This window comes from Musca autumnalis, unplaced genomic scaffold (genome assembly GCF_047663935.1).
Source record: "Musca autumnalis isolate F117 unplaced genomic scaffold, ASM4766393v1 scaffold_4, whole genome shotgun sequence".
Taxonomy (NCBI): Eukaryota; Metazoa; Arthropoda; class Insecta; order Diptera; family Muscidae; genus Musca; species Musca autumnalis.
Genome location: NW_027411977.1, coordinates 164,513,575 through 164,540,921, shown reverse-complemented (window position 1 = coordinate 164,540,921; position 27,347 = coordinate 164,513,575). Strand labels below are relative to the sequence as shown.

General features: G+C 35.3%; 1 protein-coding gene across 7 annotated transcripts in view; it reads left to right on the top strand.

The window, feature by feature from the left end:
- The window catches only part of kug (FAT atypical cadherin kugelei), a 651,494-nt gene that overhangs the window by 498,913 nt on the left and 125,234 nt on the right, over positions 1-27,347 (top strand). For all 7 annotated transcript variants that reach the window (XM_073986279.1, XM_073986278.1, XM_073986280.1 and 4 more), the window contains 2 exons: positions 5,355-10,683; positions 24,761-25,036. In XM_073986279.1, the coding sequence (XP_073842380.1) occupies positions 5,355-10,683; positions 24,761-25,036 (5,605 nt within the window). The remainder of the gene's footprint in view (positions 1-5,354; positions 10,684-24,760; positions 25,037-27,347) is intronic.

Below are 27,347 nucleotides of genomic sequence, written 5' to 3'. Positions count from 1 at the left end.
TGTGAACTTGTTCTATGGTAGAGTGCTGTTCTCTAAAACCATATTGGTGTGGAGGAATTAAGTGTTTGCGTTCGGCGATTTTTTTAGTCTGGACGCAAAAAGTTTTTCCAATATTTTTGACAAAATTGGAAGCAAAGATATTGGCCGGTATGACTTCAACTCATTTTGTGTTTTTGAAACTACGTTTATTTCTCTATATTTCAATTGAAGAGGTACATATTTAAATTTGAAGCACGCATTAATTGTGTACAATAACTTTCGCATAGCTTTTTCCGAAATTTTTTTGATGATTTTTTCTGTAATAAGATCATATCCAGTGGATTTTTTATTTGATATATCCTTTTTGATTAATTTTTTTAGTTCGCCAATAGCTACTTTTTCGATATTAAAAGAATCGGGGTTATGAATATTTTCGATATTTTCATCTCTTGTCGCATATGTCAAAAAGAGCTCTGCTTTATCTTTGTAGGTTCTGATCCAACTGCCTTCATCGTTTTTCAAAGGTGGCATTTTTTGCTTTACTTGATTCAAATGTTTTGTCGTTTTCCAGAGACTGTAATTGTTTTCTTTATTTGATGATAAATTGCTTAAGTAATCTTCCATATTTCTATTTTCTATATCTTTTATTAAGCGCTTTAACTCGTTCGTTAATTGGTTAAGACGTCTTTTATTTTCTCTCGTTCGGTTTTTCTGCCATATTCTTCTAGCGTTACGTTTGGTAGATATGAGATCTGTGACAATATTTGGGTAAGATTTGGAGTTTATAAATTGTGATTGATTAGCTGGTGTGCTTTCCCAACAAGACTGTTGAATAGCCTGAGTGAATTGTTCTAATTCATTATCTATTTTAGATTTAGACCTTAGAGAGAAGTTCAGAGTAACTTTCTGATCTAGAAGATATCTGAATAAGTTCCAATTTGTTTTGAATGATGTCAATCTTGCTTGCGTTGGATTTTCAATTATCCTGTCACCACAGTCATTATAAGTGGCGAATGATCTGATGATAGACTTAATAGTTGTCGAAATTTATGCATGATTTATGTTTTTGACTATAAAGATTAGATTAGGTATTAACTCTGCGTTTGACGGCCAGTATGTAGGTTCATTGCCAGAAATGACATGGCATGCGTTTCCTCTTAACGATTTGAACAGTTCATAGCCCTTTGGACTAGTGAGTCTAGAGCAGCGTCGCCCAACAGAATACCATCAAACTGAAGCAAGTGTTTATGTATAGGTGAAAAATCAACAACCACATGATGTTTATCAGTCGTGTTTTGCTCACGAATACTTTGAATGAGGGAGAATGGCAAAAGCAAAATAACTCAGTGGGCGCCCACAGTATACAGATGGGCGACCCTGGTCTAGAGCCCCATAATTTGTTTTTTACGTTGAAGCCGCCTCCTAATATAAAGTGATTTCCTAGACTTTTGAGCATCTCAGTATATTCATTTTCTTTAATTGAATGTCTGGGTGCAGAGTATATCGCAGCTATTTTGAAAGCATTATTAGTTTTAAATTTAACTTCTACTGCAGCAATTTCGAAAATATTAGTTTCTATTTTGAGATCTTCAGCGTGTTATAGGGTGTCTTTGATTACTACAGATGCTCCTCCACGAGCTCTTGGCGAAGGATGGACAGAGTTGTATATTTTGTAGCCTTTGATAACGGCAAAAGAAGAATTTGTAAGATGACTTTCAGAGATTAATAAAATGTCGATTTTTTCTATGTGTGGGAAGACTTCAATTTCATTGAGGTGTTTTAGAAGACCATTACAGTTCCCTGTTGCAATGCGAATAAACGGCATATTTATGAAATGCGATTTAGATTATCAATTAATTTTATATTTAGTTCATTTTGTATATCAAGTCTTTGATTTATTTTCTCAATACTTTTAAGTAATTCTGAGAGTATATCGTTTTGTTGTTTATTAGATACAGAGGCATATGATTCTTTTGGGAGACGTTGTTGGCTTGAATTAGTATTTCTGGGCATCTTGGCCGTTGATTTTGGTGCTTTTTCCCGTATACTGTCAACTCAATGATTACATTATATGCATAATTTGAGGTTGCTCGTGCATTTTCCCCAATTTTTTGTAGGTCTTTTGCTACATCACATCCTCTGTAGTTAGCTGTATGGTTTCCGTGGCAATTTACACATTTTTTGTAATTCCACAATTTTTTGTCACAATCATTAGTTAGATGTTTACCAGCACATTAGTCGTACGTTTTAACGGCTCTATTGATTTTACCTTCAATTGTTTAATAAATTCTATCTTATATGTATATAATTTTATGTCATTTTCCTTTGAGAAAGTAATTCTAAACAAGGGTAGTTTTCTGTAATTATAACCATCATAAGTTTTCTCTTTTCTGACAATGTTCGTAGCGTCTATAGGATGGAAGCCTTGTGTTTTGAGGTCTTCTATGTGGTCTTCAATAGGGCATGTGTGGTGAATCCCACGAACCATAACTTTATGTGGTCTATTAATCTTATTTTCATAAGTATACCATTCGATTTTAGTTTGATTTAGGTATTCAAAAAGAGACTTATAGCCGTCAGAGTCTTTTGTATTATTCTTCCAAATATTGTTATTTAATGGGACAATGGTGGGTTTTTTTATTTTTGCCAATACTAAAATGTTCTTAATTTCTGTGTATGTAGAGATCCCCACAATGTTTATTGGTGGCAATGTTAGCTGAAAAATAAAGCATTTTATAAGCTCGTGTTGGTATATTAAATTCTGACAACTCATTAATGCTCTTTTATGCAACTCGTCATACAAATATTGTGTATCCCTTTTTCAACTTATTCGTCCCTTCTGTGTTCTGCTTTCCAAGCAACAAGTCGTGTTTAAATAAAATCTCTGTTTATAATTTTCTATCAACAATAAATCTGCGTTTCAGGTCGTCATTTTTAGGAAGTACATAAACCGTCAAAAGAGTTTCTGATAATATTTTGAAGAAGACAATTACAAAAAAATGTTTGTGGAAAAATTATTACCTCGAGAAAACCACGCATGAGGAGTTGTGGGACACTGTTGAAGGTAATTATACGGCTACTGGAATGGATGTTAAATTGGACACAAGAGCAAAAAAGAAAATTGCATGGTGCAGGTGATATCAAAATTAATTGGTTAATGTCACAGCGATAGTTCGTCCGATTATTATGAACCTGAAGATGATACAAGTGGACATAATTATACTCTGGTAACAAATAATAGCGTTCGTCGACCAACAACGACTCGGAAACCAGTTAATAGGCCTGATTACCGCTTATATTCAGTTCAAGTGAATAATTCAGCAGATCTCTTAACAGTCCAGAAGGCTTTGAATAGTGAAAGCGCAGCACATTGGAACCGTGCTATGAAAGATGAATATAAATCGTTGATGGATAATAAAACGTGGATTATGGTCAAATTACCTAATGGAGCAAAAGTAAACAAACACAAATGGGGTTTTAAACCCAAGCGTGGTGAAAATGGAGACGTCCTACGATACAAAGCCCGATTGGTGGTGAAAGGCCGTTCCCAAAAACCAGGTATTGATTATACTGAGACATACTTCGTTAAGGTATTTAATATGAATTGCTGCTCATTTCGATTTTAATATCGAACATATGGATGCAGTCATCGCATTTCTGCAAGGCGATTTGTCTGAAGAAATTTTTATGGAACCTTCTGAGGGAATTGGAGACAAAAAAGTTGGCAAACTTTGTAAATTAAATAAGGCGATCTACGGTCTGAAGCAGGAAAGTCGAGAGTGGAATAAGAAAATGAGAAACATTCTTAAAAGAATGGGTCTTCAGCAGTCAAAACTTGATCACTGTGTTTATTTTGTGAGCGGATCAAATATGTTTTTCATCGCCGTTTACTTAGATGATCTTCTTAATTTTTCGAATAACAATAGTCTGAAAGCAAATGTGAATGATGGATTAAAGAAGAATTTCTGGACGAAGGGTTTGGGGGCAACGCACCAGCGCACAAGAGTGTTTTAACAATGGCTAAAATCAACGAATTAAAGTACGAGTTGCTTGACCACCCACCTTATTCTCCTGATTTAGTTCCCAGTGACTTTTACTTGTTCCCAAATCTAAAAAAAAATCCTTGCTGGCAAATGAAGATGCAATTACAGTTGTAAACCACTATTTTGAAGACCTTGAGGAAAACTATTTTAACCAAGGGATAGATTTGCTAGAAAAGCGTTGGACTAAGTGTATTGAAGTTTCAGGAGATTATATTGAAAAATAAAAATATTTTTGAAAACCTAACTATTCTATTTCATTGATAGGCTAAGAAGTTTCCGAACCGCCCTCGTAAGCCGGTAGGCACACCTTTTGATATTAACATGAAATTAAGAAATCATCCATTAAATATTCATCGATTTGACAATATACCATACCAAGAAGCTATAGGCAGTTTACTTTACCTAGTACAAGGAACGCGCCCAGATATACATAGCTTATGATGTGAGCAAGTTCAAGAACAATTTCTATAATTCACATTGGACAGCAGTGAAACGGATTTTTAGATACCTCAAAGGTGCAATGGATGTTAAATTTACGTATCCAAAGAACGGAAATTTTAATATATATGAATTTTGCGATGCGGATTATGCTAGTGATATTACGGATAGACGCTCTTGTACAGGTTACGCTTTCATGCAGAAAGGTCCAATACTCGTAAGATGATGTAGTAAGCGGGAACTGTCAACTACCAAGCCAGAGTTTATGGCTATGTCCACAGCCAGCCAAGAAGCTGAGTGACTCTATCAACTTGAGGACGATTTGTGGAATAGTGCGAAAAAGAAGGTTACGCTCTACTGCGACAACAAAGGTGCTTTGAAATTGGCGAAGACTGATGCGTGTCATGGTCGATCCAAACATATTGATTTACGTCATCATTTCCTGCGCGTGAATGTAAATTATGGTTATGTTCAATTCTAATAATAAGGAACGGAAAATATGGCAGCTGACAAAGGACAAAGGAGAAGCACATAAAATGTTCTGAGATGTTGGGTCTTACAAACTTCGTGTCAGATTTTAGAGGAGGTGTTGCTATATGAAAATCTGGCAACTCTTTAATGCACTTTGATGCAACTCGTCCTGCATATTTTGTACATCCTTTTTATGAACTTATTCGTCCTCTCTGTATTTTACTTTCCAAGCAACAAGTCGTGTTTAAATAGACTCTCTTTTTAAACTTTTCTATCAACAATAAACCTGCGTTTTATTATACGAACCCATCGGCTAGTTATTACCTTCTTCAAAAAAGAAAAAAAAAACTTAATATTTTCAACAATGTATGACATCACATTTACCTTTGGTTACAAAAATTATTTATTTTATTTTTATTACAGATTTCAGCTATTGATGTGGATTATGGACGAAATGCACTGCTTAATTATTCAATGGAAAATATAACGGATAGTAGCACTTGGATAAACAGTATAAGTCTTAGAACGAACGGAGAACTAGTTGTATCGAATTCTTTGAAAAATATGACTAATGAGTTAATACAATTTTTTGTACGCGTTTCTGATAACGGTTACCCAGAAAAGAAGAGCAACTTAATACCAGTGTCAGTGCAAGTGGTTTCCTCGAATTTAACAATTCCATCATTCGAAAAACCGATAATGAATATTAATGTCGATGAAACCTTTCCACCTGGATCTATATTGGCCAAGCTTAAAGTGACAGCAAATTTTTCAGTTAAATTCTCTCTAGCTTCTGAATCATCAAAATTCACAGTAACCGAAAATGGAGATGTTATTTTGCTACAATCTTTAGACAGGGAGTTATCTGCATTAGAACACATAACCGCTATGATGGAAACAGCCACACAACCTATTTTATATGCTTACACAGACATTTATTTCAACATACAAGACGATAACGATAATTTCCCAAAATTTTCAAACTTGGTTTATAACATGGAAGTTCCGGAAAATAACGAAAAAGGATTATCAATTTTGAAAATAACGGCCTACGACGCAGATGAAGGACCCAATGGCGATATTAGATATTACCTGGAAGAGGAGGAATATAACAAAATGTTTGAAATAGATATTCACTCGGGATGGATAACTCAACTTGCTTCTTTAGACAGAGAATTGCAATCGGAATATTATTTTAATGTCTTGGCAAGCGATAATGGTCAGACGAAACAAATATCTAAAATTCCGGTATCGATAACAGTAAAAGATTATAATGATAATCCACCATTGTTCAAACAAAACAATCAGATACTTTCTGTGCCTGAAAACGCATTACCAGGCGTTGTACTAAATCAGCTATTTGTAACCGATTTAGACGTGGAAAAGAATAATTTACAATATTTCATTGTCTCTGGTGACACTAAATCGCAATTTCAAGTTGCAAATAACGGTGAACTCTTTGTGTCTAAAGAACTCGATAGAGAATCAATTTCTTCATATAACCTTAGTATAGCTGCGACAGATGGAAAGTTTGTTTCATATACCAATATCTCAATAAATGTTCTTGATATAAACGACAACTTCCCTATATGCATAACACCAAAGTATGAAATAACAATTCCAGAATCAGTTCAAATGGGCGCTTCAATAGTAAAAATCAATGCGGTCGATTTTGACGATGCTGAGAATAGTAGAATAAGGTTTTATGTTACTGGAAACAATTCAGAGGACTTTTACGTCGATAAAGATCAAGGAGATCTTCGAGTTGCCAAGCCTATAGATCGAGAGACCCTGTCAAAATATTCTTTACAAGTTCATGTGCAGGATGGAAAGGAACTATTGCAAGAATGTGTTTGTGAAGTTATCGTCACAGTTAGTGATGTAAATGATAACCGGCCAACTTTTTCTATGGATCAGTATATACTGAGTATACCAGAAGATGCACAGTTAGGTACGATTTTAACAAAAATGCATGCAATCGATAAAGATTTTGGTCCAAATAGAAGGATATCATATTCATTTTTAGACGAAACCGAATACTTTGAAATCAATCCTTCTAGCGGTATAATAAAGCTTAAAAAGTTATTAGACCGGGAATATATTTCTCTTTTTAATGTAACAATAAAAGCTGAAGATAATGGCCGCCCAAGGCTATCTTCCACAGAAAAAGTATTCATCAATGTTCTCGATATTAACGATAACCCGCCAGAATTTCAACTCAAACAATATAAGGCATATCTGTTCGAAAATATGACAATACAAACAGAAGTAATACAAGTATACGCAACGTCAAAAGATATCGGTGTTAATGCTGAGATATCCTATTATATCGTTGGTGGAAATGAGCAGCAAAAATTTAAAATCGACCCAAAAAGCGGAACAATATATCTTAACGCTGAAATTGACTACGAAAAAACCAAGTCGTTTTTCTTAAATGTGCAAGCAATTGATGGCGGCATACCACCATTAAGTAGTCAAGCTTTCGTGAACATCACAGTTATGGATGTTAACGACAATACACCACATTTCACTCAAAACCTTTATCGCGTTAAGGTTAGCGAACAGGCCAGAAAAGGGGAACAAATTATACAAGTTGTTGCAACGGACAGTGACAGTGGCCAATATGGAATTGTACAGTATAATATTGAGAGAGGCGATCGTTTGAAACAGTTTTCTATTGATGTCTCCTCTGGCCATATATATGTCAATAATAATCTGGACAGAGAAGATATTCCGTCTTACACTCTAGAGGTGAGAGCCTGTGACAAAGGGTTGCCAAGTCTTTGCAGTTTCGTCCAGGTTTTTATTGACGTTTTAGACGTAAATGATAACACTCCCGTTTTCAAGAATGGGAATTACACTATTATGTTGCAAGAGAACAAACCTTTGGGGTTTGTAGTAACAACATTTGAAATTTCTGATGCGGACGCGTACCCAAACTCAAGCCCATATACATTTGATTTTAAGAGCGGGAACGACGGAGGATTTTTTCGATTAGAACAAGACGGAAGTTTATTAACAGCATTTCGATTCAACCATAGGATATGTGATCTTTATATATTGCAAATAAGAGTTTTTGACAATGGAATACCTCCGCTTTATTCCGACACATGGGTAACTGTAAAAATAATAGAAGAAAGTCAATATCCCCCAATTATAACACCCTTGGAAGTAACGATTAATTCTTTTGAAGATGACTTTGCTGGCGGTTACCTGGGAAAGATATTTGTATCCGATCAAGACAAATATGACACATTTACGTACAAAATAGAAGAAAATTTTGGACATCCATACTCTGCCTTAGAGCTCTTTAACATATCGGCTGACACCGGCGATATGTATGCTATAAAGAATTTGGATATAGGCTTGTATCATATTAACATCAGTGTCTCCGATGGAAAATTCAATTCATACGCAACTGTGAAAATAAACGTTGAAATGATAACAAGTGAAATGATAAAAAATGCAGTCATCATGAGATTTAGCAAACTCACAGCAAGAGAATTTATATTGAGCCATCGAAAGGTATTTATCAGGACTATGCGTGAGATTTTACGTTGTAGACAAAAGGACATTTTTATTATTGCCCTCCATCACAGTGAAATTAAGAGTCCCAAGTATGTTCGTAATAACATTACTCTCTACAATACACCAAGTACCGACGTTTTATCATCGCCAGCTTTAACGAATTCTCATTCAAACTTATTAGATGTAGCATTTGCTGTTAAGAAGCAAATGATTGTACCCACATCTGAAAGCTATTATTCTCCCGATGAGATAATATATAAATTATCAAATAACCTAGAAGAAATTGAAATTCGTTCTAATCTCCCTGTTGAAGATTTAGTGTCAAATGAATGTCCAGTAAATATGTGCGTTCATGGGAAATGCAAAACTCAGTTATTTATCAATAAAGATAAAGTAGAAACATTCTTTACAGATGTGGTCAGTTACGTTACTCCAAAATATAATTTGATCTACAATTGCGCTTGCAAGCAGGGTTTCGATGGCAAACATTGTGATGAACCAGTCAATGCATGCTCATCTGACCCTTGTCCGCCGCAGAAGCAGTGTTGGCCAGCTGATACAATAAGTGGTTATCAATGTATTTGCCCATCCGGATTTTCAGGCCAGTTTTGCGAAATGCAATCCCTAAAATGTCGTTACGAAAACTGTTCAAACATACAAACTTCAGTTTCTTTTAGTGGAAAAAGTTACGCGCACTATAAAATAAATAAATCAGCGGCTAGAATTCTTGTTGAAAGTCATTTTTCATTATCGCTCAAGATACGTACAGTCCAACAATCGGGAACACTTGTCTACGCCAATGGACAAATTGACTACAGTATTCTTGAAATTGTAAATGGAGCCGTTCAATACCGATTTGACTTAGGTTCGGGAGAAGGTGCAGTAGTCGTTACAAGCATAAATATATCTGATGGCGAGTGGCATTCTATACAACTCGAACGCATCCTAAATACAGCAAAATTGATGGTTGACAACAAGCATTCATCGCAGGCTAGTGCTCCTGGAATTAATTCTGTATTAAATTTGCAGAAAAATGACATTTTTATCGGAGCCAAAGTAATACCACATCACACCATAGTGGGCTATGAGGACATTCAACGAGGTTTTATTGGTTGTATGGCTGACATAAGATTAGGACACGAAGCATTACCATTATATATTGTGGCAAGTGGCAATACCGTTGCAGCCTTACGATTTACCAACGTAGAATTCCTTTGCGATTCGTCAAAGGTATTAGTGAATCTCGGCATTTGCGGATCGCAGCCCTGTCTGAATTCAGGAATGTGTCATGATCTAGGTAATGATTTTGAATGTATTTGTGCCGAACGATATACTGGAAAGTTTTGTGAAATAGATATAGACCCATGTGCTTCTATTCCTTGTTTATATGGTGGTCTGTGTGAAATGCATGGACAAAATAACTACTCATGTACCTGCCCATCTCACCTATCCGGCAAACGCTGTGAATATGGTCGTTTTTGCAATCCAAATCCTTGCAAGAACGGTGGTATGTGTGAAGAGGGAGATGGAGTCCCCCATTGTATGTGCAGAGGTTTTACTGGACCAACCTGTGAAATTGATGTCGACGAATGCGAAAATCAACCTTGTGGAAGCGGTGCTACGTGCATAAATGAAGCGGGAAGTTTTCGGTGTATATGTCCTTCATACTTAACTGGAGCCAGTTGCGGAGATCCACTATATTCCAATTCAATTTCTACGAAAATAAGAAACTTCTCTGTTGAGAACATAACTGGCATTATTTGCGGTGCTTCCTTCGTGTTCATAATGTGCACATTAACACTTTGCTGCATAATATACAAAAAAAGTTGTTCTTCGAAGAGAAATAGAACAGGTCGCATTAAAAACTGTTACAAGGAAACAACATTAAACTCTTTACTTGAGGGGGAGAAAAACAATAAGCACAACACTAAAATTAGTAATCTAGAAGTTAATCACCGACCAATTAGCTATGCGCCTACAACTACGGATAATGTGATATCGTCGAATACACATTTTGTTAATAATTTGGATATTCTCCGAAGTTATGGGTCTGCCGGTGATGAACTTGAAAACATACCTTTTGAATATCAAAAAATATGTATTAATAAAGCAAATGTAAATATTAATAACGAAAACATATCAGAAGCAACTGTGTCAGCCTATAAGACAGACTGGTGTGATCAAACGCAGCTGAAAACATTTTGTGAAAACAAACTTTACAATGGTAAGTTCTGTCTTCATATTTTTTTATTTATATTACGCATGTTCATATGTATGTATATACTAGCGTTATGACTGAATAAAGTTTTGTCTATTAATCACTAAAATTACGTTTATTCCATTGACATAAAAAAATGTTGACGCACATATAGATTTAAAAAAATATTTTTTTTTTCAATTATGAAATGAAAGAATGAAAGAAAAAAGTCATCACCCTAAGTATACGCTTTTCTATATATATAAAGGTATTTTTTAATATTTTTCATTTAATACAAATAAATTATAATCAGCTGTTTTCAAATACATACATTTGTGTACGCATATATGTGCCATAAGACCCCTCTTTGCTCTCTCCTCAGGATCGCACCGAGGTATTTGGCTTCCGAAGAAAGTCTTAAGGCAACTCCGCCCAGGTTTGGTAGCCGGAATTCGGGAAGTTTGCTCTTCTTGGTGTATAGTACGAGTTCCGTCTTAGTTAGATTCACTCCAAGTCCATTGGCGCGAGCCCAGCGAGACAGCTGTTCTAAAGCACGTTGCATGAAGTCTGATATGGTAGGCAAGAACTTGCCGCTAATGAGGATGACAACATTGTCAGCATAAGCTGCCATCTTCGTTCTTAGCTGGTTGAAGTACACAAGAATTTCGTTTATTACAAGGACACAAAGAAGGGGTGATAGGACTCCTACCTGTGGCGTACACCTGCAAACGGTTTTCCTCACGAAACTCTCTCCTAGATGGGAGTTCATGATTCTGCTTTTCAGCATCTCATCAACCCACCTAACAAGGAGCGGTGGATGGATTCAAGCTTCACATTGTTGAAAGCTAGCTCTATGTCGAGGAAGACTGCAAGTGTGAAGCTCGATCCCTCCATATTTCTCTCAATATATCCAACCACCTCATGTAAGGCTAATAAAGCCCTAATTTCGTAGACAAGTAATATTTCTAGGGTTTTAAGGAAGAAGGAAGAAAGACTAATAGGCCTGTAGTCTTTGGGTAGTGTGTGACTTTGCTTCCCGGCCTTGGGGATATAAGTCACCGTTACCTCCTTCCATGAATTAGGTATGTACGACAGATACAAACAAACCCTATATATCCCCTTTAATGTTACCAATACCGATTCTGCCACGTTTTGCAGCATAGCCGGCATAATGCCATCCGGTCCAGTAGATTTATAAGGCTGAAAGCTGTCTATCGCCCATTTAAGTCTTGGGATGCTAGTCAATCTATCTATCAGTTGCTCGTCCTGTGCAGTACAACCCTGATTTTGATCTGTTTGCTGAAATCAAAGTCAGTATAGCCTGGAAAATGCACTTCTGACAACAGATTAAGAGTCTCTAAACCAGAGTTAGTCTACGTGGCGTTTTCCCGCTTGATGCTACCCATGGGTTTGGGGTCCTTGGATAGAACCTTAGGAAACCTGGCAGCTTCATTAACTCCTTCTATAGACTCAGCGAAGCAGGTCTAAGATCTCTGTTTAGACTTCTTAATTTCGCTCTTGTACTTATATAACTCTATAGGTATTCCAATCTGTACTGAGAGCACATTTACTGGCTTTATTATATGATTTTCTGGCTGCCTTGCGGAGATTAGCCAAGTCTTTATTCCACCATACCGGCTGAAATTTCTTCCCAGGGTAGGTAATTGGGCAGGAATCCTCATAGTATCTCAGCAGTGAATATTAATTCCACATTTCAGCCCTATCGGTTCACACAAATAAGTCCTAATTTCGAAAACTGCCTCCATATCTCAGTCACAAACTGTAATCCTAGTTCCAATTTTCGAATTAACATTAACATTTAGTACTTTTCGTACACATAAGTACGAATTTCCAAAACCACCTCCATATCTCATCCCTACACTCTAACAGTAATGTTAGTTCCAAATTTCAAGATTCTAGCTCTATACATTCACCCAAATTCAATTTGTACGAAATTTGGTACTTTTCATACACATAAGTACGAATTTCCAAAACTACTTCCATATCTCAACCCTACACTCTAACAGTAATCTTAATTCCAAATTTCAAAATGAGTTCGATTTTCAAAAACTCCCTCCATATCTCAATCAACACTCTTACAATAATCATAGTTCCAAATTTCAGGATTCCAGTTCTATCCGTTGTCCTAAATCCAAATTGTATCAAATTTAGTACTATTCGTACACATAAGTACGAATTTCCAAAACCATTTCCGTATATCAACACCACTTCCCAACCTTGATTCCCTTGCCACTTTTCAAGATTCCGTTCAAAATATGCAATTGGTACCAAATTTATTAACTTTTAGTTATTTTCGTACGCTTGTAGTTTTCTAACTCTCCATCAGTGACCCTCATTCCAAATTTCAGAATTCTAGCTCTTTCCGTTTGCCTAATACAAAAGGTACCGTATATCGTACCTTTTAGTACTTTTCGTACCCTACCAGTTCTAATTTCCAAAAACCCTGCCTTCTCACCCCTAGAAACCAACAGCACCCCACGCTCAAAATTTCAAGTTTCTAACTTCAGCCATTTCGCCTAGGCGTTGATGAATCAGTCAGTCACTCACCTCACTGCTCTTTTATATATATAGATGTACATACTTTAAAAATAGACATCGGATTTTTGCATGTTTTTTATTTCTTATCCGATTGGGCTCAACTTTTGGTTTTAGGCGTTTTAAGGGTCAATTATTCGATTTTTGGGTCATATCAAAAACATGCAAAAAATATGCAAAAATATACAGAATATGCAAACAGTTTTTGGCCGAAAATCGCCATAAAAGTCGTAAAATTGTCCCTTAATGTTGGAAAAATCATCAAAAATCTTCAAAGTGTTCTAAATTAAGATTGTTGGGCATTTAACGTAGATTTTTGACCAGATTATTGTGTTATTGAGACCTCTTGTGACAGTGTGGTGTAGGGTATAAAAGTATGGTATTGTAATACCATGTTTTTTTATTAAACTATGCAAAAATATAAAATTTGATCAAATATCAAACGTTCTATGTAAAATTCAATAGTTTCTTTGTCTCAATTTGTAGCATTGGGCTGGTTTTTGTTCAAAGGGAACAAATCGATGTCGGATTTTTTTAGGCTGCACCCGCATAAAGTATTTAGTTTGGTCAGATTTTAAGACTGTCAAAGTTTGAGCACAATTGGAATATGTTAACACGTGCCACTGGGGCCTCGAAGTTATGAAAATCTCGATTTTTTTGGTTATTTAGCGACTTCGGCGACCCATTTCTCTGAAAAGGTAAAAGCTTTTTGTCAATATTAAGCATTAGATTAAGGGCCATTCTGTTCTTAACATTTCTTGCTGAACAAGAAAGTACGTAAGTATTACTGAATTCGAGATAATAAAGCCAATGTCCCGAAAAACTTGACTTGGTACGCTCTAGGGCGAAAATGGAGTCTATTAAAAAAACATTTTCTTCCTTTTTATACATTTTTGGAATGAAAAGAAATGTCTTTTACATTTTGTTCTAATTTAAATTTATTCAAGCGTCAGACACAGGGTTGCCGACAGTTTTTGATCAGAAATCGTCAAAAATATTTGAAAAATCGTCAAAAAATCGTCAACATGGTCCAAAACTCGGTTTGGTTACCGTTTAATGCGATTTTTCGCTGCTACTTTTGTGAATGAGACTGACAACATAAGATATACAATCCACAGCAATAAATCTAACCCAATATCACTTAAATACTGCTATAAAAACAGCTTTCAGAAGATGATAGTTTTCCTATGGTTATCGAGTTTGAAGCAATGCAGTATGGTAAAGCTGGGTACACATTGCCATTTTCAATGGTAGCTTAGCTCAAATATCGCTTGCTTGACAGTGTGACTGTCCATATTTGTCCGTACACGTACATTTTGGTTGTTGGGCAGTCGAAAATCGATACAAATTTTCATTCAAAACTGGCTGACAACTTAAAGAGGGCATTTGTAGGAAGTTGATAAAGCTGGACTCATATTTTTTATAACAAAAAATATATATAACTAATATTTTATCTCGAAAACTTTTTAAAGAAAGATTTTCATCTATTACCAAAACTAAAGGAAAATTTTCAGCTCATGTAATTTGAATATGGGGCAAAAACTATGAAATACCTGTGCCTAGATATGCCAGATATGTGCCTAAATATAGCCCATCCGTCTGGAAATTGCTATAAAATATTAAAAAGCTCAAAAATCGAGTTTGGAACATTGCTTTCCATAAAATCTTTCGTGAAACTTTGGTCAAAATGTAGTTATCGTCTTTTATTTCATGCATTTCTGGCTTAGGTGAAAAATCGTCATTTTGGACCATAAAATCGTCAAATCGTCATTTTTCAATTTTGGGCCAAAAAATCGTCAAAATGACGATAAATCAACAAATTCGGCAACACTGGTCAGACATCATGTGGTTTTGGAGCTATCTGGGTACAGCTGACTACTTAAAGAACGCTCAGCTATGTAGTTCGCAACTTTCATGTCGTTTACCATCTTTGCGGCTCCTGGAAATTCAGAGTTAATGTTTAATCTCTTGAACAACAAGAAGTCACACATTTAATTATGCCAGACCTTTTTCTATGAATTTCGGCAGTTGCTCTTTTGGAAGTTTGGATCGAATATCTCTGAAGAAATGTCCATCTTTGCTTTGTTTTTGCACCGTTGGATCAAACAATGCCAGGTCAACAAGTTCAGGACTAAGATACCACAGATTATTAATCATGTTGTTATTTCCTTTTTCTGATATTTGTGTGTCAATGTTTTCATATTTCAATAGATTTTCAATGCTGAACGTATCGTAGAATCTGAAGAACCATCTGTCCCGAAACGAATCAAACGCGGCTTCAAGAAAATCGTAACTATGAAATTGTCATTGGTGCTGGAACCCTGTAAGTTATCCTATAGGAACGTTACTAGTATCATTTTGGCTACAGTAGAAGCTATCGGAGAGGATCCCTACAAATACAAGATCTCTAAAGAATAGACCGTGAAAATACACCCAACAACTTCAAGGAACGAGGCTATTTGCGTGCACTGGCATGGAAAACTATTACCAGGTATTCTCAAAACAGAGCAGTAAGATCGGGTTGCTGTTCTGGTATCACATGTAAAGAACCACTCCTAGGCGTTCCTGAAACTGACAGTAGCTCAGGGGAGAAACAAATTCCTAAAATAATGGGGTCTCACCAGCTTGAGCAGATATTAGGTCGAGAGCTTCTGTACCACCGTACAGACTTATTAGAAAAATTGTTGAGAGCGATTTTTAACTGCAAGTTTGGAAGCGCATCCGGACATGAACCAAACATATTCAAGCGATTTCTATAAGAATAGTCTGCGATTGACAAATCCAAGTTCGAAGTAGGCGAAAACTTTTTAAAACTACTGCCCAGCTCACTTCCCAAGAACAAGAGGCCGTAAAAGCACCTTGCGTTTAAATCGTTCGAGACAGTTTAAACGCCCCCAGAATGTTTTTCTATTTGGTATCCCACACGACAACAACTGAGAGTTATAATTGAGAGTTTGGGTTATCGATTTAACAAAACATATAATGAACAAGATAATGTTTATATAGATATAATATAGGATATATTGGGTAAACATTATCAATAGGTTGAAAAGATATAGACAATATATTGAGTTTAATACAAAAACTAGTGAAAACGATATTCAGAAATATTTTTAGGTCCAAATCAAGACCTAAACCGCATTGAAGATTTACTTAATACGAAAGGCATTCACAAACAGATCTCAGATAAAGGAAATAACAAAATGATAAATCATAGTGGTACCTTAGTCCTGAACTTGTTGACCTGGCATTGTTTGATCTGATAGTCATCACCAAGTTGTCATCTGTACCCAGATGTCTCTAAAACCACATTATGTCACTACCTTAAGTAAATTTAAATATGTATGAACAAAATGTCAGCTTTTGTCATTGAAGCCATACAATGAATGTACAAATGTCCATCTTTGTAAAAACAAAATTGCATTTGAAACAGGAAATGTTTGATGATAGCGAAGTCATTCCCCTGCCGATATGTCTGATGAGCCTCTACAAAAGGCGAAGGGCTTTCCTTTTTCACTTGCAAAAATCATCGGTCATTAAGATCGACTCCAACGAAAAATTAATTAAAATTAATATTAAAATAGATCTTCGCCCTAATAGGCAACATTTTCAAATAAAGTAAAGAAGGAAGAACAATGTTTTTTTTTACAATCGACTCCATTTTTGCCCTAAGGCCTTTTTCGGGACATTGCCTTTATTATCTCGAATTCAGTAACACTTACGTAGTTTGTTGTTCAGCAAGGAATGTTAAGAACAGAATGGACTTCAATAGAATGCATAATAAGGGCAAATAGCTTTAACCGTCCCACACATATGGGTCGTCGAATTCGCCAAATAGCAAAAAATCGAGATTTTCATAACTCCAGGGGCCCAGTAGCTAGCGTTAACATATTCCAGTTGTGCTCAAACTTTGGCAATCTTAAAATCTAACAATACTAAATGGTTTAGGCGGCTCCCCGGCTAAAAAAGTAAGCATAGATATCCTTCTAGGCCATATTCTCTGATGAAAAGAAATGACATTTAGATGGACCAGATGGAAATAGAGGTTATTGGTGGGACATCAGAAAGGAACCGCTACATTTTCAAAAAGAAACTTTGCCGGTATGGGCAGAATTTTGCCTAGATTGATGTCTAGAATTACAATTTGTTTCTTCGGAAATGAACAGCGTACATTATGTAGAAACTCTTCAAATGAGTTTGTTGCCATTCATCGCCTGAAGTCCCACAAAACCTGAAAATTTTCTGCAAGATAATGCTGCAATCCACAAGAGTTCATATATGAAGAATTTTTTGACGACAGGCAGATTGCAATTATGGGGTGACCAGCTCGTTCTCCCGATCTAAATCCCTTCGAGAACCGCTGAGGGATTTTAAGCAACATAGTTTATTCCGGAAATCGAAGCTATGAAAACGTAAATGGCAATATCAGAGGAATGGACAAAAATCGATCAAAACTTAATAACAAAATTGGTAGATTATTCAATCTTATAAAGAATAAAGGATGCCGTATTTCCATAAAATAATTCCAATATCTTGTTTTATTCACAAAATAATTGAATTACGTTATAATTATGAAACAATGGAATACCTTATGTATAAAAATAAGTACTATTTACAACATCAACAGGTTCTTAGATTTCGGTGGTCAATAGAGTGCCCAATGTAGAAAACTACTACTGCATTAGGTTTACTAAAATTCTCTTATCTGACATTCGCTTTTAGAGACTTGTCTTTGACCACCAACGCGAGTAATTTTAAAGCAATTAGTATTTTTAATTGGGAGCTTTAATCGATTTGCACAAGTTTGAGTAATGAATGTTTTTTGAAATCCAGAATCTTTAGTATTGCTTGCGGTGGAAAAATTTGCTTGAAATTGAGACGAGACGGGTATAGCATAGCTTTCTATTTGAGACGAGATAGGTATGGTAGAGCTTTGAATTTGAGACGAGTTTGATTGTCGGTTTTTATTTGCATAATATTTTATAGAATTGGGCATACTATTATTTGGTGTTTCAGAGTAACAGCTGTTGATGTATAAAAGAGTATGGTGGGTTTTGTTGCATATTAAACAAGTGTTTGTAGATTTGCAAATTATTTTAATGTGAGATGTGGATAAGCAGTTGCCACATATGTTACTTTTCGTAAGGAAATCAATTCTTTGTTGAGTAGTTAATCTACGAACTCAGCACAAGCTCTAGTTTGATAATTCTCATGACAGTACAATAATTTTAAAGTAAATTTTTGTAGCAATAATCTGGCGTGTCAGAGTAATTTTGAGACGGGCTCGATTGTTTTTATACCCTCAGCCTTTAGGCTAAAGAGGGTATTTACACTTTGATACGACCAAAAATGTGTCTCATCGAAATAATGGTTTTAGACCCCAAGTATGTTTGTACGATATCCGTTTCAGACAATTTTGAGTAGATCTAGCAATGTCCGTCTGTCTGTCTGACCGTCTGTCTGTCTGGCTAGTGCGCACGATAACTCTCGAACGGATCAATCGATTCGGTTCAAATTTCGGGTATCGAAATATTTTGTTCAGATTCGATTTAAGTTCGAAGATGGGCCATATATGTCCACTCCTTCAGGTACCTCCCCCACAAATGTTCAAAAATTGTCGCAAAACTTGTGCGCACGATAACTCTTGTAGGGAATAACCGATTTGGTCCATACTTTGCACATCGTGTAATTTCTACCAAACTTAGATGAGGTTCCAATATGGACTCAATCGGCCCACTCCTTCGGGTACCTCCCACACAAAATTTCTGAAAAGTTCAGTTTAGGACCTGGCCTCGAATCGCTTTGTTTTTTGTTTACGCAAGTTGTATTCATTGTCCTCTATACGACGCTGTAAGTTTCATTAGGGGCAAGTCCATACTTCCTGAGAAAATAGCCTGAAAGTTACAAAAAACCCTATGACACCGTGTGTAGTGGTTGGAGCGCAAGATAACTCTCGAACGGATCTGCCGATTCGGTCCAAAATTTGGCTTTCGCAATATTTTGTCCAAACTTAGTTCAAGTTCAAAGATGGATTATATCGGTCCACTCCTTCCGGTACCTCCCCCACAAAAGTTCGAAAATGTTCGGAAAATTTGTGCGTACGATAACTCTTGATTGGAGTAACCGATTTGGTCCATACTTTGCACATTATGAAATTTCTACCAGACTTAGATGAGGTTCCAATATGGACTCAATCGGTACACTCCTTCGAGTACCTCCCACACAAAATTTCGGAAAAGTTCAGTTTAGGACCTGCTTTCGAATCGTCTTGGTTTTTGTTGTAAAATCTTGTATTCACTGTCCCCTATACGAAGGTACAAGTTTCCTCAGGGGCAAGTCCATACTTCCTGAAAAAATAGTCTGAAAGTTGAAAAACAAACCATAAGCCATATCTGTCCACTCCTTCAGGTACCTACCCCACAAAAGTTCAAAAATGTTCGGAAAAATTGGGCCACGATAACTCTTGATGGGAGTGACCGATTTGGTCCATACTTTACACATTCTCATAATATCTACCAGATATAGATCAGGTTCGAATATGGACTATATTTGTTCACTCCATCCCGTACCTCCCACACAAAATTTTGGATAAGTTCACTTTTGATACTGATACTTTTTTACTTGTTCTTTCATAATTTTAATACTTCGAATTCGTTCTAGGACTTCGACCAGTTTGAGAGAAATTCGTCGAGCTGGGACCTTGTAGGCATCTCTCAGTGAGATTTCAGAGATTGCTCCCATAGATACAGGGTTTGCTCGGGTAGTTTTGTGGAAAACAAATGAATTAATATTGGATCCCCACTTGCCACATCAACTTGAAGAGTTTTTAGGATACAAAGACAATCATTAACTGTAGAATGAATGTTTTGTATAGATACACTATTTTTTGTGGCAGCAGCTGGAATATTAAAGAGAAGGTTGATCTGTTTGTCAACTAAGATCTGTTTGTCGTAACTTCCGATGAAAATCTCGGTATCACATGGAAGAACATTGAGGTAAATATTAGAGTTTTCGAACATTGCACGACGGGGCCAATAACAGGTTTTCGATGCAACAAATCACTGGGGCAAGCTAGACCTTCCAAATTTTGTACAGATGTTTATAATGGACTTAGAAACTAATATGCCAAATTTGGTTCATATCGGTTCATATATACATATAGCTCCCGTATATATGTTCGCCCGATTTCAAGCAATTGATGGACCAAACACGCAAATTCTGCCCAATTTTTATGCGATTTGGAAAATACCACAGAATTAGGACTACAAATACGTTTGCCAAGTTATATTAAAATCGGCTCAGATTTTGATATTGCTCCCATATACATTTTCGCCCGATTTTAGGTATTTGGGCACCAATCCCGCTATGTATGTCCAATCTTGATGAAATTGGAAATGTGTGACGGATTTTGGTCTAGAAACATTTTTGACAAATCATATTGAAATCGGTTCAGAATTGGATATAGCTCCCATATATATGTTCGCCCGATTTCAGGCAAATGATTGACCAAGCATGCAAATTCCATCAAATTACAATAAAATTTGGAAAATGTTACGGAATTCGGACTACAAATAAGTTTGTCAAGTTATATTGAAATCGGTTAGAAATAGCTCCCTTATATACATATGCTCAAATTTCATGGTTTTGTCTGTGGTCTGTTATAAGTTAATAAAAAAAGGTTCCAAATTTAGTAAAAATCGGCTAAGATTCCGCCACAAAAACCAAGTTTGTCTGCGATATCTTTGAAATTATATATTATTATATACGTCTATTAAATTTTTCCGAAATCCAATTGATAACATTAATGGGTTTCCGATTATTCTCCAACCAAAACATAAAAGTGTCCATATTTTTTAATTTTATTACGACATCTGAAATCAGATTTTTATGAAAAGGCGCAGCTGGGCGCAGCTAATTTTTTCAAAAAATGATAGTACACATTAATACCTTTCACCACATATATATAATATCCTAGATCTACCTAGATCTCAAAAGTTATACTCCAGAGAACACATGGATAACAAAGCAAAATACTCCAAAAAAGACATAACATCGTAACTCAAAAATACATTTACCACACATAACATTTTTATTATTTGCTAACAAAAAAAAAAACAACAAAAAACATTGTTCCACAACATCCCATACGGGACAAGGGAGACTTCTCTCATATCAATGAGTGCACCCCGATTCATATTTAGCTCAATGATATGGGACCTACTGTTTATCGCCGAGTCCGAACGGCGTGTCCTAAGACACCACTTATAGAGAAGTTTTTCAAGGCTGAAATACTCAGGAAATGTCGCCAACATTACTGAGGGGTATTTTGCCACCGTTGAAAAATGTTTGGTGTTGCCTGGCCGGGGAATCGAACCACCGACCTTCTGCGTGCAAGGCGGGCGTGCATACCATTGCACCACGGTTGCTAACACTATCTTATTTTACATACCCATTGAAGAGCTTTCCATGTTTAAAAAATATAAAAATGTTGAAATGTTCTTTTTGGCGCCTAAAATGCTTTCACTACTTATTTATAATGAATGTCGGAAAATATGCATAAGAAAATATGTCACTGTTTGAGGATTGCCTAATTTGACAACCCCGGAATTTGTGTAATATGCAATCACACAAATTCCCAACTCATGGGTTCGTCTTGAGTATGTAAAAGTACTACTTACTCTGTAGTTTTTAAAGCTTTGGTCTCAGGGGCCGTCAACAGTATTCGTCTGCTTCAACCTTAGCACAATCGTCCTCAAGGGGGAGCAAGAATTTCCAGTTTATGTTCCAAATAACAACCAATCTTCCTCAGCGCCAGGGTAAATGTGGATTGTAAATATTTCTCTAACAATCGAGTAAGCTGTTCCAGTGAACGACGATTAGATTTGGCCTCCACAATGGGCCTTGTATTTGATTTCTCGCAGCTTCCACTGATGCCTCAATGAGTAAGGCAATTTATCACTTTAACTTTGAATTTACTATGTAATAAATTCCTTTATCTAAAAGCTTTGTTGGGTAATGCACTTTATGTTTGCCTTCTTCCCGCCGTCAAATTCAAACAACTTGTTTTAATTTCAATGTATCAAAATAGAATGTTTATTTGTACAAAAATTCTGATTTAGCAACCAAAGGGATAGCGGGACAATAATATTTGCACTCAACTGCACCAGAACGGAGAGCAGAGACAAAGAGATATACAAAATTATGCGTGTTTGTGTGTACATATGTACATCCATTTACCTAACGCTGGATCGTTTGACTGTTTATCCATTTATCCAGAGTTATAACAAAACAAATATGTAGTTCTCTCAGTAGAGCGAATTGAACGTACATTGCAAAAAAGGGAATGAGAAATAAACATCATTAGGGTGGTTCTTGTTACGTTAGTCATAATAATAATTGAATTATAATAAAAAACTTTTGATGAGAGCAAAAATAACAAATTATGTGAAATAATTTTAACGAATTGACATTTAGTAAATAGAGATTAATTTAAATACGCTTTTTCTATGATTTTAACAATTATCCCTTAAGGGTCAAAAAATGAACTATTTAAGTCAATTATAAAATACTAAGTGACTTAACAGTCACCATTGCTAGATCAGTATGTCGCAATGTGATGTTACCAGATTGATTTATTTTTTATTTTTGGTGATTCAGAGTGTTGGCAATCGAAATCCGTTATTATTTTTTTCAAATTGTTCACTTCAAAAATTGACTTTTTGCCTCGAAAACCTGCTATTGGCCCCATCGTGCATTGGTGGCGTCGTTTTTTTATTGGGATAGCTAATACAATTATGTTTTTCCAAAATAGTCTGGCTTAATCCCATTGTTGTTGTTTTATTATTTTAAAACAACTAATTTATTAGTGGAAAATGGTTAGAGTTTTCGAGAGGAGATTGATAGACATTTGGTGATACTTGATCAGAATTTTTATTTTGAGCGGTGCCTTTCTGCATATTTTGTTCGGATATTTTGAGAATGTTTAGAATTTGCGACTAAGGAGTGTAATAAACCTCTGAACTTAAATCAAATTTTGTTTGATGCTTTCTCCAATGTCCTTGACATTGGCAGATATAATAGACAACATAATAGTCTTGTACGACTCTTGTACAGAAGCCCAGCGATGTTCTAAATCATTTAATTTAATTCGGAGAACTGTGTCAGTTTGATCAATTATATCGCATTTCCCAAATTGAATGCAAAAATTGTTCAAATGATCGCAATCAAATATAAACTTATTGTGCTCAGGAGACGTTACTATAGCAATATTTGGAGTGTTGGTAGGAGTAGGTGCCCTTTCTGAGAGAGACATCATTGTTTTGTGCTAGAAATTATTTATAATTTTCTTTGGGTGGAAATAAGTGAGCAGATGTAATAATATTTTTATATTTGGGTGTAATAAGCGCGGTACTTATGTTTGTGTTTTTGTTCTTTTAGTGAAACCTGTTTTTAGACAATGGTATCGATTGTATGCGTGACGATGCTATTGGTATGGAATAATGTAATGAAATTAGCTCTACAGCATGAGAAATTATAGACCAATGATTTGAAAATTAAAAAAGTTTTGATTTTGCCGGGATTCGAACCCACGACCTTATGACTGGGAGTTTAGCACTTATTCACTAAACCGCGGTTTAATGTAGGAGATTTTGGCAAAACATTTAACAGATTATTTGAAATCTAATTTTGTGTATCATTGAATAATTTTTGAGGTTTTGGTGATTTAAGCTTAGAAAATATTTATCAAATTTCCTTTTGTGCACTTTAACGGAGACTTTGGTGCATTTAATGGAGATTTTGCCTTGTTGTTTTTATTTGAGCTTGAACTCTTTTTTATTCTTCACAGAGGATTGTTTATGCCTTTTTTCGCTCTGAGATTAAATTTGATATTACACTTACCGACTCCTTGCTTAAAAAATAGAGTAGCAGTTGATTTATTTGTTACCTAGGATTGACCTTTGGACTGGTTTCTTAATAAACGGCCTCGAAGGATCATGAATAAAGTTGACGTCTTGTTGGTAGAGCCAAATAGGTAATCCAACAAGGACATCAATGAGCAGAGAATAGTGGACTGTATATTTTATTTAATTATTCCTCATAGCCAATGATAAATAATTTGCGGTGAAATGAGAAATAAAACAAATTTATTAGAATATTTTCATAAGCGTTATAATTCGTATGGTTTTTATTTCAATATAAAAATTGGTTAGAGACGAGAAGAGATGCTTACCAGTCGGTTAGTGGAAGATAAGTGATATTATTCAAAGAGAAGATAAAAGTATAGAGCAAAGAGGAGACGTGAAATAAGTACAATTCAGTAACGCATTATTTAATATAAAATGACATCAAGCTTTACTTATATGCTAGTTTACATTAAGAGGTTTTAAGTATAATAAAAATTAGCACATTTAGAAATTGTTTAAACGAAGTTTGAATAACTACAAAATATTAGTTTATTTTATAACTATGAAACACACCTTATAGAGAAAAAATAATTGATTTTTCAAGTTACTTAATACCCAATAATCAAAATTTTGCCCTTTTACAGGTAAATTTGTTGATTATAATATACCGCTAAATCGCCTAACATCGATAAAACCGAGCTGTGCAAAATTAATTCAGGTTGCAATGCCCAATGTGTGTCAATCAACATATGGTACAGATTATTCTAACCCTGGACAATATCATTGGGATTGCTCTGATTGGGCCAGGCATAGTCAGAATCCTTTGCCGGATATAACAGAAGTACCTGGGGCAGAAATAGTCGATTCATCTAGTTTTCACAGCAACGAAAGCAATGAATCAAGGCCGAAGAATCACACACGTAAGTTGTTAATATTATATATCTATCTATATTATATATATGACATTCTTATGTCACAGTGATCGAAATTAAACTCCTTCGAAACGGCTGGACAGAATTTGATGAAGAGTTGTGTGCAGGGATGCCAGATAAGTTTGGTCGAAAATCGGCACATTTCGGGTGCCAAAATCGGCAAAATCGGCAAAAAATTTTCAAAATCGGCAAAAAATCGGCAATTTAAAAAAACATTTATTTCAGTTAAAATTATCGCTTTGTTTAATAAGCATAAGTTTAAAAAATAACATTTTAAGTACAACAAAACAATTAACAATTAATAAGCCGAGGCAATAATTCAAAATATGTATGAAAATAAATGGTTTTACCATATGCATATGTAGTATATATTTATAAGTACGTGTATGTATGAGATCAATATATTTTCAATTCAGTCAAGCTAAACAAAACGTATACAAATATTGTCTTAAGAGGATAATTAATAAGGTGATTGTTTTTATACCCTCAGCATTTATGCTAACGAGGGTATATAAACTTGCATACGGGGAAAATGTGCCTCATTAAAATTTGTGCGTACGATAACCCTTGAAGGGAGTAACCTATTTGGTCCATACTTTGCACATCGTGAAATGTCTACCAGATTTAGATGAGGTTCCAATACGCACTCAATCGGTCCACTCCTTCGGGAACCTTCCACACAAAATTTCGGATAAGTTCAGTTTAGGGCCTGCTCTCGAATCGCTTTGGTTTTTGTTGCAACAATTAGTATACGCTGCCTCCATTATGACGGTAAAAGCTTTTTCAGGGGCATGTCCATACTTCATGAGAATATAGCCCGAGAGGTGTAAAAACCCCTATGGCACCAAATGTAGTGGCTGTAGAGCACGATAATTCTCGAACTGATCAACCGATTCCAAAAGTTATACGATGACCCACTGAAATGACTAATGGGCGCGATATCTATCGAAAAGATGTAACTCTCAAGTCGGTCCATTCCTTTAAGTACCACCTCCACAACACTTTTGAATTTAAATTTTAATCCACATTTTTCGGCAAGTTCAAATGTCTAAAAATGGCCACAAAATTCTGAAAAGACCTTAAAAACATTCAATCTGTCCGAAGAAGAAAGTTTCAATTCACATAGGCTGAGGGTATACCTCTGTCAGCAAAGCCGACTGACACTTTCTTACTAGTTGCATTGGAATTTTGAAATTTTGGTTTACAATTAAATTCAATTTTTGCAATAAATATTTAAGGGCATAAATACAACAAGATAGGACATTTTTTTGCCATAATTCTTCAGTGAATGGCTTTTGAATTTAACATAATGTTATATTACGATATGGTGATATAACATTTTTTTCTTTTATACATTTTTACGTATTTAACCGAATTTACCGATCCAATTGACATAGAATTATTCTTGAATAGATCCTTGAATTCCTAAATTTCGTTTCTGATACCATTACATGAAATGTTCCTCCTTGGTTGCGATTTTGAATTAACTGCAACCTGTTAAGGGTAATGTTTCTATACAAAGTTTCGTAAACATTTTTTGTTGCATGCATTTTGTCTAGTCTTAGTTGTATTTATGTCAGGGGTGAGCACGCCTGTGTACTAGCACATAGGCAAATTGTGAAAACGTACTCTTAGTTTTTTTGTGAACCATAAACAATTAAAAGTTTATGCAATTTTTTAATAATTTGCATTGTGGATGATTTTAGACACCATTAATGTTTAAAAAATGTTGAAATAAATAATGAAACATCAAGAAAAATTAAATATTAATTCTCCCTTAAATTTCCCTCTCTCTCCAATTTGCTCAGCCCTGATTTAAGTCTTTGATATTTGTAACAAATCATTTTTAATGACAACATTATAACAGTTAGACTTATTTAATTTTAAGTAGTCTTTAGTAAAGAGAATTCCTTCCATCGAGTCCCTAACTAATCGATTTCGGCACTTGTTGTTATTTAAATTTACTTGGCTAGAAACTCTTTCCACATTTGCTGAAGAATGTGGCAAGACTAAAATATGTTTAATAAATTTGGACAAAATAGGAAATAATGGTTCAGAATTTGCAAATATTAATTCACACACTGTTTTCCAAAATTCTAGCAACTCTACGTTTTTATCTTTAAACAAATTTCTGAAATTTAAACGTGAAAGTTCGCGTGATTCTTGCTTTACGTTTATGTTTATAAAGCATTCGTATTCCTTTATAATGTCGAAAAATGAATCTTCTGTGCCATTTATTATAAAACTTTGGTTTACTGAAGCTAGGCACTTAAGTTTATTTTCTAAATTGAACCGCTTC